This window comes from Fukomys damarensis, unplaced genomic scaffold (genome assembly GCF_012274545.1).
Source record: "Fukomys damarensis isolate Sample0158 unplaced genomic scaffold, DMR_v1.0_HiC HiC_scaffold_16, whole genome shotgun sequence".
NCBI classification, from domain to species: domain Eukaryota; kingdom Metazoa; phylum Chordata; class Mammalia; order Rodentia; family Bathyergidae; genus Fukomys; species Fukomys damarensis.
The window spans coordinates 59,890,400-59,911,196 of NW_022900928.1; the positions used below are offsets into that span (position 1 = coordinate 59,890,400).

Below are 20,797 nucleotides of genomic sequence, written 5' to 3' on the forward strand. Positions count from 1 at the left end.
ATGCTTAAAGTTTTAATACAGCTTTCTTGCTTTAATTTTTTATCTAATTTTTTAAGACGGGCTAGATTCCACTTGTTACTGATGTAGTAATAACAAATTGAAGAAACAATATGATCTCGTATAAAGGAGTTAAGTTCCATAGTGAGATGAATGACTGCTCAAATTAGCATTCCTGAGCTTCTGTGTCCTTAAGTATAAAATGGAAGTAGCAGTGTGTACTTCCTCTAGCAGGACTAAGGCCTTGCACACATTTGGCAATCACTCTAACACTGAGCTACCTCCCTAGCCCCAGAAAGACTTCTTTAGTCCACTCAGTGCTTGCAAGACTTCTATAAAACAAACTCATAAAACCCACCTTCCTGTTTCCTAGGAAGTGTCATAACAAATGTTATTCTTCTGTCCTTACCAAGTTCATGGTCAGTTATTGTTGTAGTCCATGTAGGATATAAAAGTTGTCAAGGAAAAGATGCTATATTTGGCCTGATACAGCACAGTCCTGCTGTTTAACTGGTGCTCATAAGAGACAGGACTGAGAGGGAAGCACATCATAGTTTACATGCAGCATCTCACTTCTGGTGCATTATCTTTGGGTGATGCTTTCCCCGCTTTCATAGAAAAGGAGCAGCTTAGTAAATTTGGGAAATAGAAACTTCAAACTTCAGAGTTGGGGTGCCTGCCTGGCAAGCACAAGGTCCTGAGTTTGATCCCCGGTAACCCCCCTGCCAAAAAAGTCAAATATCAGTTCTATCCTTTGATTGTTAAGCTAATGCTGGGGGCAGGAGGGATTACTAAATGCATTTCATCAGGAAGTTTGAGTTTTACATTAGACCTACTGACTGGAGAAAGTCACAATGTTTAAAAAGGGAAAAAAGACATTTATCTTCAAAAGCAGCACAGTATGTAAGCCTGAGGAAAAGCAGTTTATTTTTCATGCTCAGAATAGTGTGCAGTATTTTTTTTCTCTTTTTACCATCCATTTAATGCTGACATTTTGATATTGTTATTTTATTCTTTATCTCATGTGGTATATCCAATAATGCTGATGTTGAAATATACCAAATATAATGTGTGTATTTATTGAGAGAAATCTAAACTATGATAGTAATATAGCCTTCCCAACCATAAACTTTTGTTTTTAAACTTTATATATTTTTCTTTTTTCTCAATGCACATACACATCTTGCATGTTGATCCTTTTTACTTCCCTTAACGCTCCCCTCCCTGTTGTCTCCCCCCACTTCCAGATCCCTTCTCATCTTTTCAAAAAAAAATCTCTTTGATTCATTGATCTTTGTGTTTGTCTCAATTTCATTAATTTTCACTTTGATCTTTGTAATTTCTTTCCTCCTGTGAGTTTCACATTTAGATTCTTTTTGTCTTTCCAGGACCTTGAGATGCATCATTAGATTACTTACTTGGATTCATTCTTTTCTTTTTATATGTACTTTGATATCTGTAAACTTCCCTCTGAGAAAATGCTTTCATTATGTCCCATTGGTTTTGGTGTGACAGTTATGAGCTTGAAATTCTTACAGGGGACCATTAAATAATAGCTGAGAATAAAACAGTATTTCTCTTGTGGTCTAATTCCTATATTCTTGGTAGGACTTTAGAAAGAAAAAGAGGCATCGACAGTTAAGGACTTTACATGTTGCCTTTTACAATTTTCACTGTGAAATAGGCATTATGATTTTTTTTTTTTCAGTTCTGGGATCAACCTAGACCCTTGTACATGCTCAGCAAGTACTCTAACCCCAATCCTCAATGCCCTTTCTTACACAAAATACGATTCAGAGAAATTAGGTAACTCAATTAAGGTCACATATTTAATAAGTGATGGAGTCAGAAATCAAATTCAGGTCTTGGGAGAGAAGCTAGAATTTTGTGCCATTTTTCCCCTTTTGTTTGTTTACATTTAAAACTCACCATCCTCTATCCTTTCAAGTGACTATAGCAGGAAAAATGTGGTAGGATGATTGTTCCCTCAGATTTTTTTCAGTGTCTGTTACATTCAAAACACATCTAATAAATTATTCTTCTAGTTTTGAAGGATTGAGGATAAAAGGATCATACAGCAGCTTCATCATGAAAACTCAATCATAAGGTTTCTCTTTTAAATGACTTTTTTTTTTCTTTTTTTTGCAAGGCAGGTGGCGGAACCACTAAGCTAAATCCCTGGCACCTTAAATGCCTTTTTTAAAGAAGAATTTGTAATGCTTATTTAGAGTAGTCAACAATGGAGACAGGACAGTGAATTTAAACCCATGTGGAGCTTTCTATTTTAGGTTCACTTCAAGAACATAATTTATGCACCTTAAGCATCTCTCTTTCTGCTGGGCCAGCAGGCTGTGTTCAAGCTGTGCATCTCCTCAAAGGAAGGACGTTCCTGTCCCCTTCCAGTAACTGTTGTTGCTCTTTTTTCTTCATACACACCCTTACCAAGAAATAGACACCATCTTACCCCTCAGAGAGCTAGAGAGCGTGTACTTACTTCACTGTGCCTTGTAGCTAGTTGTGCAGGTGTGCAAATGTGTCCATCTGCCCCAGCTCAGAGTTGAGCTTCCATAGGCAGGGACTTTTCTATTCCTCTTTACATCTTCCCAGGTAATATGTTTAAAGAAAAAGATGATTTGCTGAGACAAAGTTCATTCTTACAATGACTAGCTTGTCACCTATGTGAAAGTTACACATCTCATCATGGGACAGGAACAAAATTGTCTACAGTCTTATTTCAAAATATCTTGATTGCTGAGACTGCATCAAATCGGCACCCTGTACCTTATATGTATCTCATCAGATCTTTTCTGGAGTTTCCAATAAATAACTGTATGTTTTAATTGCCCCAGAAAGAATTATTTTACTCTAAAAACTGTATTATAGAGAAATTATTAATGCTGCCATGCTCTGTTCTTGCCATATTTTCAGGCACAAACTGTGGGACTCCCGGTGACCATGCATTCACCAAACATGAGAATGATGCGATCTACCCTCCTCCCACAGGCACCTAATGTGGAGGCCTTTTCATTTCCAGCATCCGGCTGTCACGCAGAAGCCGCATTTATGGAAGAAGAGTGTGTGGACACTCCAAAGGTACGGATGGATGTGTTTGAGAGACAGAGTTTGCGATGTGGCCAGTTCGATCCACAAGTTTTGTGCTATGACTTTGTTGAACTCTACTATTTCCTCAGGTCAGTCAGGAATGTTGTTTTTGTGGCAGAGAATTTAAGAAAAGGGCCCAGCACTAAACTCTCACCAACGCTTTATCATTACAACAATTTTGGAAATAACTTTTCAGGCCTTATATGTGCCTCTCAAAAGCCCTCTTCTTTCTCCTTTTTTAACTCTCTCCAAGTTTCTAGTCTCTCCCAAGTACTCGGGTTTGTCTTTTCTTTTATATATGAATTGTAACTTTGAAAACAAAAATGTTACATGTTGCACTAACTTGGACTTTGTATGTGTCATTATTGACTTCTGAGAATACTTGTAGGTACAAAATGATAGACTGTGTTTTTGTTCAACTAAATATCTTTTGTGTGTCCTATTTGGAAATGCTCGGAGTATTTTTTATTGTACTCCACAAAGTTGGCTTTTAGGATTATAGAAGATGACAGCTTCTCTCATTAAGTGGATACTTACTTACATCCTAGTATGTATTACATGTACTTAGCATCAAATATTACACAGAAGGGCCTCTCTGTGGGTAGCAGTGTCACAGAAGAATGTGGGTCTTGAGGTTTGCTGAAACTCTGCTCTCACTAAGCTGTGTGAACTTGAGCACGGCGACCACCCTCTGTGAACATCAGTCTTCTCTTGTATGAAATGAGAATACCAACTGTATGAGACTTGTCAGGATTAATTATAATGTATATGAGGTTAGGGGCAGATTTTAGATACTCCATATTTGTTTCCTGTCTTTTTATCCTCTCTAGGTACTAAAAAGATGAATCAGACACATACAGTGCCTCACAGTCTGCTAGACTATGATCTAGCAGAAGGAGAATTATACATAATTGAAGACAGAATGCTAGATGTAAAGTAAATTAATAACATAAAATATGATTGGTCCCATAAGGAGCCATAAATCAAACTGGGGCTAGGCATGGGGGGGGTGCATGGTTTCTACTGTTTGATCAGGAAGGTCTTACGGGGTAACTGTCAGAAAAGAGAATAGAAAAGTGGATAGAACTGAGGTAGTTGAAAACAGGTGAAGTCTTCAGTGGAGAGAAAAGCCTGAGCAAATTCAAACTTAAAGAAATTCTAGGTCCTTCTAAACCAGAGCAATTGTTCAGGTTGAAGAAAAAGGCAAATGAAGGGAAGGTGCATGAAACAGAGCCACATAGGTTACCTTTAAATGGCAAGTCAAGCAGTTTGGACTGTTCCCTGGTGGGTGCTGTCAACGTGGGCATGTTTAAATGTCAGCTGAAACAATTCAAGACCAACAGGTGTTAGGGTAGCAGGAGACAACTGAAGATTTTTCAACAAGGATGCACTGTATATGTGCTGTGCTTCAGAAAATTAGCCCTGGTGGTTCCCTAGCACATGCAGGATATGGGGCGACTGGGGACAAAGGTAATAGGAGGTTAGAGTGTGTGTTCCAAGATTTGGAGCCTAGATGATTGGGATAGTGTGTATCGTTTTCAGAAATAAGGAACTCTAGAGGTCAAGGAGATTCAGAAGTTAAATCATGAGTTTAGTGGGAGCACAGCCAGAACAGGCAGCCCGGCAGCTAGTGTTCAGCTAAGTTGCTGAATGAGAGTAGTAAGTGTCCAATGCCTTTCCAAGATGAATTCATTTCCTTTGGACAATCTGTTTTCTCTGCTGGGGATTACTTAGCATGTTCAGTAACCTTATAAATCACTGTTACATTCTTGCTCAGAAATTTAGACATAAAGGCAGCATAATTCATTTATTTTGAAGATCTAATTCTCTCAAGAAAATTAAAATGCAGTCTGCCAAAGTCTTCTATGTGAGGGCACCAGGCCCAAAACACAGATTGGGCACTGTCTGCTGTATTATATAGGGCAAACTATTTTTAAAGCTTGTGATTGTTACAGTAACTAGGAAACAGACAGGAAATGAATGATTTTGTGAAAGATACAGACAGTAGCTAGATGGTATATTTGCATTTGTAGGAAGAACAGTGCCATGCTGGAACTGGCCACCCACACTGACTATGCCACCCTGACACTTGGCCAGGTCATAAACATCCCCTGGTCTTATAATCATTTCATTTATGTCAGCAAAAATGCTTGTCTGTCTGTCTCCCTCTTTGTATGGGGCTTATAAGTAAATGCACACACAAAAACCCACTGAACTACAGTTCCTTTTGTTCATATTGCTTCATATACATTTATTATTAACACTCCTTTGTTTTTAAAAGATGTTTCATAGCTGCCTGTATTTCTAGTCTCACTTGTGCTATCAGTCATGGATAAGTATTATGTATTTCAAAAAGAGTTTACCTCTCCTTCGCTCCCAGAAGTTTTTTTGGGTTGCTTGTTTGTTTGTTTGTTTGGGGGGGGAGTTGGCACCGGGGATCAAACTCCTCGGGACCTTTTTCTTGCCAGGCAGGTGGCGGCACCACTGAGCTAAATCCCTGGCCCCCAGAAGTCCTTCATTCTTAAAACTGTCAGTAAAAATTCCATTGGAGATCAAAATTGAAACTTTGGTTTGAGACTTCTGTGTTTTAAAATAGTACCTTTCTGAGAAAGTCACCTTTCTCTTGATAAAATGTGGGTCTGAACAGTACCAGAGACCCAGGGTGACAGACCATATGGATGGATGGGCAGATGAATAAACACTGGAAAGTAAATCTTCCTTTTTTTGACTGCTTCTTTGTAAATAATTGATTTCTCTCTCTCTCTCTCTCTCTCTCTCTCTCTCTCTCTCTCTCTCACACACACACACACAATATTTTAACATTTTATTTGATTGTAATAAGAATTCTCCAAGTTAACATCTTCATAGCTGATGGCGAAAGAGAATTGTGACATTAATCTATGAAAATACAAAAGCAGTAGAAGTCTTTCATGCCTACTTACACTCGAATAATTTTTTATTATAAAAGTATATATATGAGAGAAGATCTGAAAGGAAATTTGTCAAACTCTAAGGCTTTGAGGGAGAAATCTCGTTATTTTCGTTCTTTTCTTTTTTCTGGTGGTACAGTCAGTGTAAGAATTGCGGGAGAATGCAAATGTTCGGTTCATAGTGTTCTGCCAGTCTCCTGTGCTAGGAGCTTCATTTGTGGTCAGCTCAGGGGCTTTAGTCAGTGAGTGCTGGCTGCTCTGAAGGTTTTGGCTCCTACCTGTGTATTGTGTATTACATATGAGGTCTCTTAGAAGTGATTGAGCTTTAAGGAAAGAAAAAACAATGTATTTGAAAGTATACATTTCACCTACATTGTATTTTTAAATTATATAATTTCTATCAGCCTAGATTATTTCCTAGAGCAAAAAGATCTTATTTCTGGAAGCTTAAATCACCTCTTAAGTCCGTGGGTAAATTGGCAGGCAAAGCTGGACTGATGATCAGCTGTTCAGGAAACCTGACCTTATGGCTGAAGGTGTTCACACCTGTTAACGGTGACCCAGCCCTGGGGGATTTCTTACTCATCATCAAACATAGCTTCTAGTCACAGTCTTCTAGCTGTCGCAGGATGAAAAGTGAGATCAACAAAAAAATCAGATCATTGTTTTCTATTTGTATCAGGATGAAATTGAATTCAGCAGACATTTTTTTAATGAAAGAATTCTTGATGAGATAAATTTATAAGGTGCAAATTTAAGTAAATGGTAAATCCAGAAGGGCTGGCATTGTGTTTGTAATGACTCAGAAAAAGGTGATTTTTCTTGTAAGGAAAAAAACAAGCTTATATGGTTTATATCACAAGAACTGTCTGTAATTTTGATGAAGCTGTGAAGATGCTCAGTAGATAATTAATAACATTCTTTTCTCTGTTGCTTTAGTCATTTCTAAATTATCCATGGCTAGTCTTTAGAAAATTGTAGCAATAGTTAAGAAGCCTAGAAGTATAAGTTCTCATCCATTTTTTCCAGCAAGAAAATAAGTAAGTACAGTCAAAGTGTTGTCTAGTAGTTCCTTTAGAAATGGCTCACCAATTAAAAGTATTCCTGGTCCTTGCCTTGAACAAAGAATTGGACAAGAAAGCCAAAAACTGTACCAAATATTTATCTCAAGTGAGGGGTAAACAGGTAAGCTCTGTATAGCTCTACCAGCTCTGTAGAGCGAACTTGGGCCAGACAGAATAAAAGTAAAAATAAAAATGCACTCTGCATTGGCTACCGTGAACAGTCACAGTAGCGGGCACCTCTCGTTGTCTCCTCTCTTTTATGTAGTTCACATCTCATGGGAACCCTCAAGAAGATTCACACAGGGGGTCCTGGGAATTATTTGACACCTTCCTGGGGTCTTGTAATTGACAGGTCCTGCTAATTTTTTCAGCCAGCTTTGCCACACGGTATCTCCTATATCAAAGGGGCAAAATTTATTGTGGAAGACCAAGGAGAAAATGAGAGTTACTGGCCAGGATTTTTTGTTTGTTTTGTTTTATTTTGTTTTGTTGTTTGAGGTGGGCTCACTTTGCAATTCAGGCTAGCCTTAAACTCACTATGGAGTTAGTGTAGGGTGACCTCAAACTTGCATCAATCCTATTTCCCCTGCCTTTTGAGTGCTGGGATTACAGGTGTGCACCACCACACCCAACCGCAGATTTTTGTTTTCTGATGCCACAGGGTGGAGACTGGTTCTATTCAGGGAAGAATACGTGTACCGCTCTTCCTTTGAAGTGGCTGTCCTCACTTTCAAACCTGTCATGCATCAGCCACCTTATCCAAGTCATGACTCTGGCCCCAGAACAGTTTTTAGAGAAATGAGCATCCCTCCCCCAAGCAAATAAAGATCTGAGTCACCCAACTTTCCCTCTCCAAATATCAAGCTCTGCAGCCTTCAAATGGTTGCCATAAGAGGCAGTTTTCCTGTGCCTGGCACAGGGATGTCCCACGTCACCTCTCACACAGCAGCTTCTCCCGCTTCCAGAGGAAACAGCTCTACCCAGTGTATTTCAGGTGAAAGTACTGCCTAGAACTGAGCATCTTATGCCAGCTGTTCCTGAGCAGCTATTCATGGGAGAAAACAGATTGATTTCCACAGGGGAATAGTTAAGGTAATGAGCTAAATAATTGCCTCCTCTTTGGAGCTTTTACCAGCCAGAAGAACTTGAAACCGCAACTCCCCTTTGTGTGGGGTTTCTGCCTGCCATGAGGTGGTTTGCTTGGCAGCTGCCTGAGAAGCAGTGCTCACATAGGAGCTGTGCTGAGCTCATCCCTGTGGGATAGGAACCGTAGCTGATGTGTGCACTGCTGGGACAGAGAGAATTCCATGCGCCAGGGCTTATTAACCTCTGCTGGAATTTTGGGCCTGTGAGTCATTTGTTATTTTGTAATGGAAGGCTTTGGCTGTTTGCCATTTGCATTTTTTTTTTTTTTTAGCTCTTCTTATGGTATCAGTCAATCTCTGAATTCTTAAGTTCCATTCCTTATGCACACAGAACCAAATAAAGACTAAATCAAATGGGCAGGTACTTAAATTATAAACATAGAAGTATGTCTGGAACCTTCCAATGTGTTTTGTGGTTGAAATTTTCAAGAATTCTGGTGACTACTATTGTCTCTTAGCTATGAGCCAATGTAATTGAGCAGAAAAAAAGTTTCATCTCCCCTCTTCATTTCTCTTATTTAAAAAAAATAACTGTACGTCTCAAGCTAATATACTGTTGTTCATCTGGAAAACACTCAAAATATTGTTTATTATAATAATGATGACTCAGAAAAGCCTGGGTGGCAGAACCAATTTGGGTCATCATGGGCATCTAAGAGCTGCAGCTGACTTGACTTCTAATCTGTGTTGCCATTAGATATTGAAAAGTACACTTTTAATATTTTACTAAGTTTTTATTTACTACTACAAGTCTTGGCATTTTTCTCTTTGTGGATTTTTCTGATTCTTAGCAGATAAGCACCTCATTGCATCATCTCACACCCATACCGTTTTTAGGTGAATGGCTGTCTGCTTGACCCTGTGCCTCCTGTCCTGGTGAGGAAGGGATGCCAGTCACTGCCCAGTAACATGATGGAGACCTCCATTGATGAAGGGCTAGAGACAGAAGGAGAAGCTGAAGAAGACCCCAGTCATGCCTTTGAGGTGTTTCAGTCCACGCGCAGTGGGCAGAGACGGCATACTCTATCAGAAGTGACCAACCAACTGGTCGTGGTGCCAGAAGCAGGTATGATATTGGAGAAGTGCCAGGTTAAATCTTCATAGCATCAGCCAGGCATGGTGGCAACCCTAGCACTCTGGAGACTGAGGCAGGAGGATCACCAAGAGTTGGAGGCCACCCTGGGCTATGTAGCAAGAACCTGTCTTTAAAAAGAAACCACCAGGGCCAGGGATTTTAGTATATGTGCTGCCGAAGTGAGCACAACAGGGCCAGGGATTTAGCTCAGTGGTTCCAGCACCTGCCTCACAAGCTCAAGGTCCCAAGTTTACTCCCCGGTACAAAAAAAAATTTTTTTTTTCGCAACATCATCTCATGCTCTAGTCACTAAGAAGTGGTAGTGATACCAGTTCCTGGAATTTAGCCTGTATCTTATTCAACAGCTAACAGAGATTAAAATGAAGTCTGAGTTGGCTCCCTCCCTCCTAGAATTCCTTGTGACACTGTGTGCTTCCTTGGGAACTCTGGCTTTTTTGAAGCAGAAGCAGCCAAGACCTTAAGGGTGCAATTTCTGGAGGGTTTTCCTCACTACATGTAAAGATAATTAAATTGACCTGAAAAGGATGAAGTTTGGGTTTTTGTTTTCCCCTGTGCTAGGGATTAAACCAAGGGCTTCACACATGCTAGGCAGGCACTCTACTTCTGAACTACTTCTCCAGCTCTGAAAAAGATGTTTTTGATTTTGGGTTTTGGGGTGAAGGTTTGTTGAGTCAGGATCTCACCATATTGTCCAAGCTGGTCTAAATTCTGGCCTGACACAAGCCTTCTGCCTCAGCCTGTCAAGCAGCTGGGACTATAGGTGTGCATCACTTGAAAGGATATTTTAATTGGAGATTAAGGATGTTGCTGCTATCAAGATTATAGCTCATTATGCTTTGTATCCTATGTTCAAAGATGATGCAATTGCTGTTTTTTTCTCTTAAAGGGAAAGTTTTCTCCATGAGTGACAACCCCTCCCTCGACAGTGTGGACTCTGAGTATGATATGGGGTCTGCTCAGAGGGAACTGAACTTCCTGGAAGACAACCCTTCCCTTAAGGATATTATGTTAGCCAATCAGCCCTCCCCCCGCATGACATCACCCTTCATAAGCCTAAGACCTACCAACCCAACCATGCAGGCTCTGAGCTCCCAGAAACGAGAAGTCCACAATAGGTCACCAGTGAGCTTCAGAGAAGGCCGCAGGGCATCAGATACCTCCCTCACCCAAGGTAAATGCTTTCTCCTCTCCCTTTTGGTAGTGGAGAAAAGGAAGGAGGAAAGAGGGTTACAGCCATGTTGGTGTGCACCTCATGTTTTACTTAAATTGTTTGGCCTTTGTACTTTCTCTCAGGAATTGTAGCATTTAGACAACATCTTCAGAACCTTGCTAGAACCAAAGGAATTCTGGAGTTGAACAAAGTGCAGTTGCTGTACGAACAAATTGGATCAGAAGCCGACCCTGCCTTGACATCAGCTTCCCCTCAGCTCCAAGACCTCACTAGCAGTTGCCCTCAGGTGGGTGCATGGGTCCTTCCTACCATGGCTGAGAGAGAGAGTGAAAAGCATGAGTTTTTCCAGAAAGTAAGTGGTCTGCATGTAGAGGACTTCCTCAAGTCCTGGACAAGCACCTATGGTCCACAGACTAAAAGATTTCCTGTTACTGCCGCTGACACTCAGGCCCAGCCGTGCTGCTCCAGGTGGTCAGTATTAGCTGGAAGCTTAAACACGTACACACTGGTGTTGGCTCACAGGGCTGACTGTGTATGTTTGACTCGTGTAGTCTCCTTTGATTCTTTCCCACGCACACACACAAATGAAGAGTGATAAACCAGCCACCCAAATGCGAATTTTCTTGACTCCTTTTAGTAAGTTACTTTTGATGTGCAGTCACTTTATTAAATATTATAATGGATTGTTCATACCAAAAATACAGTAAATATTGCTGTTTAGCCAATAAATATTGAGACTCTTCCATGCATCAAGGATATTTGTACTATCCACAGCCCACATGATGGTGATGGCCTCCTGGCAACACCAGAAACCTTTGTTCTAATCTTGACTGGGTAATTTTTGAGTACACATAATACATGTATAAATTCTCTACCAAGTAATTAACCTTTTATCTACTAGCTATATAAAAACTTTGAATATTAGGTCTTACAGAGTTGAGATTCCTCTTGGTCATTAGCAAAGGTGCTTAAACTAAGAACTGAAACTTTCTCACATGGAAAATTGAAAAATTGTTTTCACTCCCTTGCTTCTCAGGAAGAAGTTCCTCAGCCACAGGAAAGTGTCTCCACTCTCTCTAGCAGCGTGCATCCTCAACTTTCCCAAAGGCAAAGCCTGGAAACTCAGTATCTACAGCATAGGCTTCAGGTAGGGTCCTTCTTCTTAGTCCAGCTCACTTTGCACATCCAGAAATCTTCCGCTCTCAAAGAAGTCTGTGTTTCATGGTGTTTATTTAAGGTAGCTGCTCAACTCCTATACACAAGGAGGTCTCACTATGTATTTCTCAAAATATGTTCAGACTTAATCTTACGCTCTGTATTAGCCCTGGGAAAGGACTGGTCAGTGGGCCTTTGAAAGGATATGCCACTGAGAGAAAAGGGAGATCTGGCTTCCTTGTTTCTGATTTATCCTTCTTAAATGAATAATGGAATTTTTTTTTTGGTACCAGGGATTGAACTCGGGTTCTTGCACTTCGGAGGCAGACAGTGGCACCACTGAGCTAAATACCCAGCCTAATTTTTTTTTTTTCTTGGTACTGGTGATCGAACACAGGACCTTCTGCTTGCAAGGCAGGTGCCAGAACCACTGAGCTAAATCCCCGGCCCTGAATAATGGAAATCTTAAGTCCATAAAATGTTAACTTGAGCTATCTATGCTGGTGCATGAAAATCTTGAGAAAGATCCTATTAAGAAAAAACATTATTCTTTGAGCATGTGCTGAGACCAGCGCTATTAGGATTTAAGCCTGGTTTTCTCATTTTTAATTTCCATGAACTTCACAGTCCTAGAGGACTTTTAGAAGTAAAAAATGAGTAGATCAGAACTGAGAGTGACCCAGACAGCTGATCTAATGTCCTTCTGGGTTCTCAATGAGAAATTTTAGTTACTTCACCCTGTGTGGATTCTGGAGGACACCCCTGGATTCACCCTTCACACAGAGGCATATCTTATAACTGCATCCTGGGTGACAATATATTGTCATGTTTGTATTGTTTCTTTGCTCTTCCAGAAACCTAGCCTTCTATCAAAGGCCCAGAACACCTGTCAGCTTTATTGTAAAGAGCCTCCACGGAGCCTGGAACAGCAGCTACAGGAACACAGGTGAGAGGGAGTCTTTGGCCAATGAAGTTGCTTACTTTCACAGAACCCTTAAGAATGCTGGGTGTATTACCCTTTCCCATTCGTATTTGCCTCATCTGGGAACATAGGTGAATGTGCCATAATATTCAAAGTTCTCCAGCATGATTGTTAATGAGGCTTTTCTAGCACCCATGCTGTATGGGCTGTCAGGCAACAGCAGCCCCTGAATGTGCTTTTCCCTTGTCTTCTAGTCCTTAGTCCTCCGGGATATGACTAGACCTAAGCTTTCAGAGTCAGTGGCCTACAGCAGATAAAGTGGGTTAGAGTACTAAGAAGGCCTCCTCTCTTGCATTGTCCACGCCCACAAGCCTCACTAGAAAGAGCTTGGCCAGGGTAGGATTGTCCTAATCCATGAACCTCCAGGTACCCACAGAGGCCAATGCGTTGCCACCTCTTTGACCAATCCAAGTGAAAAAATCAGCCTTTTCCTTAATAAGGAAACAAACTCAGTAATATAGAGATAATGCATTTGTGCTCACTTAGCAATGAGGGGTCAATGAGAATTAGAGGACAGAAAGTGAAATTAGGTTTCAGAAACCCAACCTATCCCACCTATTTTCCCTTGTATGAGAAAGAGAAGTGGCAGCCTGGAGCTAATGCCTGGTATTAGATTTACATTAAAACTGTCATTACTTGAGATTTAAAACATTCTCCTTTGGTATTGCCAATGTAGGCTCCAGCAGAAGCGACTCTTCCTCCAGAAGCAGTCCCAGCTGCAGGCATATTTCAATCAGATGCAGATAGCTGAGAGCTCCTATCCTCCACCGAGTCAGCAGCTACCCCTACCCCACCAGGAGACTCCACCTTCATCTCAGCAGTCCCCACCTTTCAGCCTGACCCAGCCCCTGAGCCCCGTCCTGGAGCCTTCTTCTGAACAAATGCAATACAGCTCTTTCCTCAACCAATACGAGGAGATGCAGCTGCAGCCCCTGCCCTCCACACCCAGTCCCCGGGCACCTCCGCTGCCCACGCAGCTGCAGCAGCAGCCACCACCCCCACCACCTCCTCCACCACAACAGCCAGGAGCTGCTCCTGCCCCCTTACAGTTCTCCTATCAGACTTGTGAGCTGCCAAGTGCCACTTCCTCTGCACCAGACTATCCTGCTCCCTGTCAGTATCCCGTGGATGGAGCCCAGCAGAGCAATCTCACAGGCCCGGATTGCCCCAGGAGCTCAGGACTGCAGGAGACCCCCTCCAGCTATGACCCGCTACCCCTCTCTGAGTTACCAGGACTCTTTGATTGTGAAATGCTAGACGCTGTGGATCCACAACACAATGGGTATGTCCTGGTGAATTAATTTCAGCACAGGAAGTAAGGTGAATCTAGTGAAGGTGGACTGTATTTCTATTTTTATCCCAGCCTTTTAAATTTAAAGCTTATTTTCTTGTGTTCTCCCTAATGGGGAAAAATCAAGTCGCCCAACTGGAATCAGAGGGCAGAGCTGGGGTGGATGTGCTTCCTCCTGACTCTGCCCCACTCAAAGTTTTCTGTAGCAAGTGCTGGAACATAGTTGTAGGCTGAAGCTCATGCCCTTGGGTAAAATGGAGCAAGCTCTCCAGGGAGGCAGAAACAAATGTTTTTATAAGACAACATCCAGACCTAGGTTTTATGCAGAATTACATTTCATTATTGAGGAAAAGCTTGGTGAAAGCTGGACAGGTGTGTGCCATTGCATATATATCTGTATGGCAAAAACAAAAAGGCAGTATATTTTCACTGAAGCAAAGCAGCAACACTGCTTCAAGGCAAATCAAGAATTTGTAATGAAATGTAATGCACAGGAAATAAAGGAAAGTTGTACTTTGTCTTTGAATCATGAGTTCTATGCTGCTGATGCAAGTTGTCCCTGAGACTGTCACAAAGCTGTAGAGCATGAGCTCTTTCAGGGACCACTAACTAACAGCTGGTACTAGTCCCTGAAACCTTTGTTCATCTCTATCTGAGAGCAGGTAACACGCCTCTTCACAAGGTGCCCTTGGGTTACTGAGTGTCAGAATATACTCAGGGCTCCAAAGATGTCACCCGTAGATTTGACAGGAGACCCACCACAGTGGAAGCTGGGGGCAAGAAACTAGAGAAAGCATCAGGAGCACCAGCTCTGGGCCGGGAAGACAAGCTCTCCCTGCATGGTCTCTTGTGGAGACTTCGGGCCAGGGCAGTCCATCTCCAGAGGATGACCTCTTGTTTCTTCTGTAGTGTAGTAATTCCTTTGACTTTACGCTGTATGTTGCTAGTAGTTTATTGAGCTTTGTATATTTGAACAGTTTCATATAGGACTTAGAAATTTTAAGGACACAAAAAATGAACTCTCGTGTCTCATGTGAAGTGATAGTGCTGTGCCTTCTCCTAACCCAGTCACACTTTAATTCTTTCTTTTCTGTAGAAACCAGTTCTCCATTTATGTCAATGCTAAATCCAAAGTCACTTCAATTTGTTTTCCACCATGTGGGAATCAGCATTCTTAATTTCCTTAAAGTTTTGACTTGTAATGAAATGTTCAAGTATTAACAGCAATATTCAAAGAACCACAAATGTGTTAACCATTTAAGCAGACCGTCTGACAAACATGTTATATTACTAGAAAAACTTAACCCTTAACATTTGTCAAAGTAAGTGAAAATAGATGCTATGGCTAGTTAACTGTGTACCTAGAAATGATGAGTAACTTGTTATTTGGACAATGACATCCGGATGTTACAAATTCAGTATTATTTATAGAAACTAATTTCTGTCCTTTAGAGTGGCTTGTCCTATCAGCAGATGAATGCGTTAAGCACAAAGCGTCTTCCTTAAAGCACAAAGAAGAGAGCTACTACACTGATGCTGCATCTAGAAACACCTCTCAGTTGCCTTTCCTCTTTGTAGTCAGCACCGAGCAGGCGAGGGAAGCAGGGATGTCTGAGAGCCATCCTGGCCCAGCCCCTGTCAGTGCTGGGGACTCGAGCAGTGCTAGTGGCTGGCCAGAGTCTGCCTCAGCATTGGGCTCCCCTCCGAGGTTACCAGGTTCTTCACAGAGTCACTCTGCTTGGAGTTGGGCTCTGGGTGTCAGTAGGACAGGGTAGCCGGGGAGGGGGTTATCATTTTGGTGATTTAATAAGTAAAAATCCAGGAAAAATGACTTAAATTCCTTTTATGGGCTGTTTGTTCCTCCTCATGCTTAAGAGTGATGATTTTTTTTTCATCATTTAAGAGATCATTTCATTAAGATTTCTAATCTTAAGTCTCCACAAAAGAAGCCAGTTATAAAACAATATTTGATTCGTTCAGACTGAAGGAGGATATTTTCCCAAAATATACTACAGAAGCACTGTAATATTGATGAAGTTAAAATATCTTTGAGATTGAAAAAGGGGGCCACTCATTTCAGGACTGGAGGACTGGCACAGTGACAGATTGGCATAAACTCCTGCCCCCCAGTGGGGCCATGAGCACTTAGCCCAGGAGACCTAGCTGGGAGCTATGGCAGGACAGTTAGGTGCCAGATGAGGGATGATGGAGAGGCTGGTGGAACGTAGAAGGACCCATGAGAAGTTGGGAAGAATCAAGCAGCAGCCTGCCTGTCAGGCACCAACAAGCAGTGGTGTGGATGGTCACCCGATGAAGAGTACGACCCTTCCAGCTGGAACCTCTATTGTAAGCTCCTGTTTGCTTCTCTCACTTATCTCAAACAGAAACCATAAATTCCATAGCAATGTATATTTCCTGAAATGTAAGCTGGTGAGCAGAGACTGATTCTGTTGATCAGTGAGGTGTTTGCTGTCTGACTGCCTGTTACTCTATTCACTAACTAGTGACCCTTGGAGACTTCTGAGCAGTTTTCACTTCACAAATACAAAAGTAACACTACGAAGGTTAGGACCACTCTTTTGATGAGAGGCTTCTTTAAAATACTGACTTATTCACATCAGCAGTGTGTACACTACTGTATAATAATCATTAGCTTTATTATCTTGTCAACCAGGCTCCTCAGAAGAGACTTTGGTGAGATGAACGTGAGATAAAAATTTCATTTGGCTAAAAGTGCAATATATGTGGTACTTTTTTTAATTTTTTGATTTTTTTTTTTTTAATCCAGGGGTATCTCTTTGCTTGGGGAAAATGCACTAATTCTGCAATTTCCAGTTTGGCAAATGTGTCTCCTGTATTTACATGCAACTGAAATGCTGGTCCCTGTAAGGCAAATAAAGCACTTAGCACAGCATTCATTCCCAAGAGTGCCCCAATCCACTTTTGCCCTGACTAGGCTTGCACTGCCCTCTTCCTACCTTGGGAACAGGGAAGTGGATGGTTCCCCACACCAACAACTCTCCAGATTCCACTGAATGGGAGACGACATGCCTTAACCAGGAGGATTAGAGCTAGGACTGAAGGACTGTTAAGAGAACAAAACTCCTTCTTTGGTTCAGACTTTGCCTCCTGGAAGTCTTTCTTCCTCAGAAATTAAGACTTCCCCAGTGTTTAAACTGTGCCCTGGTGTCAGGGGTGTGGAAATGAAGTCGGCTCTCATGACCTGAGCCATGGGCAAAGCGGGGATACTGTGCAGTATCACCTCTGCCCTGCCCCAGCCCCTCAGATAACAAGGTAAACTCTCCCATCTCCTGTCATGCACTGGGGGTGTCACTATACCTAAGTCAGGAACACTCATAAGGACCTCTGCCCTGTTGTTAGACCTGGGGGAAAGGGCATTTGAGTCTAAGCTGGAGAGTGATTGGGTGGAAGGTGGTGGGAAATAGCAGCTTCCGGTAACAGGTGGTCAGAGTCCCAGGCGTGTCGGTGTCGGAACAGCCTCTGCTTACATGCACACAGGAACTGGGGACATAGTGCCTCCTTTGCCAGGTCCTCCAGTATCTAGGCAAGCCCCCGTTTCCCAATAAATTGGAATCGGTTTTTCTGCTTTGGATTACATTTACAAACCTATGTCAACAGTTACACTTAATTTCCACATTGGGTTAAAGAAAATCCATACTCCAGGTTAACTTTTTCACATTCCTCCTCTTTTAGAGACCCTTTCTAGTATCACTTGACAGCACTGGTCCCTGTAAACAGTTGGGGAATTTCTGGCTGGCACTGACCTTGGCTGCATTTGTGCCCCTATGCTGGGCTGGCTCTACTCTCTCCTTAGAAGCCACCCAAGCCTCTCGGTCTCTTTGTGCCTAGACATCAAAGGTAAAAACTGGAGAACAGGTAGTAAGTTAAAAGTAGTTATTTAGGCATGGGTCTTTGATCATTTTGTTGTTTCTGGGAACTTTTTCAGGACTCTTCAGAGTAATTTGTGAAAGACAGGGGAAGTGTCATCTGTCTATGCTTCTAAACTGGACAAAAACCATTTTTTTACATTTATATGTCCCTTTCCACAGGTACTGTCTGTGGCCCAAGCAAGTGACTGGTAACACAGAGCTTTGTTGGCCCTTGGAGATGGCAAAACCTGACTAAGGCAGTGCCTGTTAAGTCCTGTTTCAGCCCTAGAGCCTGATTTCCCAGTACCCCCTCACATACTTGTTTTACAATTTTTTTCACCAATTAAAGTAGTCTTGCCAGCTCTAGAAGACACCATCTCCGTCCACATCTTATCGGGCAGATTTCAACACGTTTGGCCCATGTAGACATCTGCTATTGCACAGATTGAGACAGTCAGCAGCACTGCCCAAGAGACTCAACCAGTAATAGTTTTGATGGTTTCCTGCCCAATTACTATTCAGCTTGCCTGTCTAAAAGGAGAAGTAGCTTCCATTTTTATGTTAACTTACGAAGCACTTTCATAAGTAATCTCTTTATAATCCTCACAATTCTGTGAAGGTAGGGAGAGGCACTGGCCTTGTTTTTCACAGCTGATGAAACCAAAGTTCTTGGGTTGTATATGTGACGTATCTGAGGTCACAGAGCTCACAGGCCAAACACTTGGGTTGATTGGCCTCTCAGGCTGTGAGAAGTCTCTTTCCTCAATAGCACCCGATTCTTTTCATAAGCAAACAGCTATGTAAAGCCTCCATTGTGGTCAAGCACTGGGTAAGTTTAACACTGTCTCCACAGCAACTGTCTCCACAGCTGCACTCTCCTCTTGACAGCTGTCTGGCTTTCAGGAAGAGGCCCTTCAGGTGACAAGGGCAGCCTTCCAGGTAGCCTGCATTGGACAAGGCTGAGGGAGACACTAACTCTAGACTGGCCATCCTCTCAGTGCTCAGTAAACCACAAAAGTTTAGGCTCATATCAGAGATGCCCATTGTTTCCCAAATGATACCGTTATTTCCTTGGGAAGTATATGATAGAAAGGCGGGTATGAACAGTCCAGCATCAGCCACCAATGCAGGTCAACAGATTCAAGCCCAAGGAAGGGGCTGCTCAAAGAAGAATCAGGAACTCAGCCTTGATCCAGAGGAGGATATAACATTTCCCTACAATTAAGTCCCATCAAGGAGTGCTTGCTAGATATGTTTAGGATTGAAGAAAAAGTAGTTAACATGCTTTTATTGAATACTTTGTCTTTTCAGAGTAAAAATGGGTACGCAGAAGGGTTGAAGGGGGATAAAAATAGAAGTACAAAATATCCTGGGAAATATGACCCCAGATGGAATAATGTTACATTAGCAAACAGATAACTAGGACTTGCTGCTGGCAGTGTGATGCCTTATCTGTTCAGGATTTGCTCAAAGAAATTCAAGTTGTAAGACCTTCCCATTACTGATGGTAAATCTGCCTTCCCCAAAATCTCTAGAGGGGAGAGCAGCAGAGAAAAGATTCACTTGTTTGGGAGCTGCAATTTAAGAAATAAAAAGCGACAGATGTTTGCACTTTGTAGAAAGGGCAAGATTATTTGCTTATTTCTGAAGGGAGAAGAGTGGTCTCGCTGGATGTTTGGTCTGTGATAAGATTAATCGTAGTTACTTTTGTGTGCTTTTTAAATTACTAAGAAAAATTGGTGAGTTCAATAGTTTTGTTATTTTGAATACAAATCATAATGGCTCTAATGTGAAAAAAAAATCAGTGTAACTTGTCAATGTTAGAAAATTGCCTAAAATGCAATTTAATAAATGATCTTTATACCAAACAGTAATTTTAATCGGGTAATTTTCTGCAAGGAAAATGTACTGTTTTTTATGTTTCCAACCCTCTTGAATTAAAATAAAAAAACTTGTTTTCTAAAAGTCTGGGTGATATGAATGTCAGGCTAGAGACAGGGCCTCTACCTCATTGGGCCTTGGCCAGAATTTTAAAGTGTAGAAGGTAGCTGTGTTCTGAGCTCTGGTGCACGTTTCAGGCTGCAGAAAAGGACAGTGGATAATATGTTCTCATTGACGTCAGCAGGGTAAATAATACCTTGCTCTGAATCGCCTGAGTACATGTTAGCCGCTGCAGATCGCTGACGGAAGCACGGCTGACCGCAGCCTACACATGGACAGGGCCCCACTGGGCTTAATTAATGCTCATTGGTCTTAAAGGTCTCGGGGCAAAGCCTGTCAGCCTCAGTAGTCTGGGCAAGGGCCTTCTGCCATGGTAGGAGGAAGGCAGGCTGTGCAGGAATCATGCGTGTCCAGGTTCCTCAAAACAGGCAAGCTGCAGAACAGGGTGAGATGGGGAGATGATGTGCTCACAGCTGTCAGAAAGGCCAGCTAAACACACTGCTGCTTAGTCAGGATGTTACCTCTTCTCCGGGGTCTGCCAAAGACACTGTGGGCAAAGCGTACACATACACCATGTACTTCTCACAGGTATCCTTTGAGACCCAACTTCCAAGCCCTCGGGGTGCTGGGAATCTGTTTGCCAAGCTGGTATTCATTTTGGACTCTTTGTAGTGCCAGATCTGATGAGCAAGATTAAATCCTGCTTTCTGGCAGTGAGTTCAACTGAGATTTTTGCTCAGACATTCCCATGAGCCCATGCCATGGAACTGAGACAGTTCCCAAACTGAGGAACCATCAGCTGGCTGGGTGGGCCTGCAGGACACATCTGGGCCTGCTGTGCAGGGCTGGGAGAGTGGAGCTGTTCCAAGATTCTGTACTGCAGCACTGTGGCACCACTCCTGCCTCCACATGGCTCTTACCCAATGGCTACCTAAGAATTCACTGTCACTGTGGTTTCTTCTCTCCCCCAGTAACTATGTTTTACAACCTTTCGTCTTTCCACCAAATCTCTCCATCATGTTAAATGTGTTTC

At 42.2% G+C, this 20,797-nt stretch overlaps 1 protein-coding gene across 3 annotated transcripts in view; it reads left to right on the forward strand.

Moving 5' to 3' along the window:
* The window catches only part of Sik2 (salt inducible kinase 2), a 121,587-nt gene extending 101,871 nt beyond the window's left edge, over positions 1-19,716 (forward strand). The window contains exons 9-16 of one of the 3 annotated variants that reach the window (XM_010610676.2): positions 2,926-3,090; positions 9,076-9,304; positions 10,221-10,505; positions 10,628-10,791; positions 11,542-11,652; positions 12,515-12,606; positions 13,319-13,924; positions 15,386-19,715. In XM_010610676.2, the coding sequence (XP_010608978.1) occupies positions 2,926-3,090; positions 9,076-9,304; positions 10,221-10,505; positions 10,628-10,791; positions 11,542-11,652; positions 12,515-12,606; positions 13,319-13,924; positions 15,386-15,410 (1,677 nt within the window). In that variant the 3' untranslated portion in view covers positions 15,411-19,715. Of the gene's footprint in view, positions 1-2,925; positions 3,091-9,075; positions 9,305-10,220; positions 10,506-10,627; positions 10,792-11,541; positions 11,653-12,514; positions 12,607-13,318; positions 13,925-15,385 lie in introns of all 3 variants that reach the window. The other 2 variants (XM_033764319.1, XM_033764320.1) reach the window with 2 other exon arrangements.
* The last annotated feature ends 1,081 nt before the right edge of the window (positions 19,717-20,797 follow it).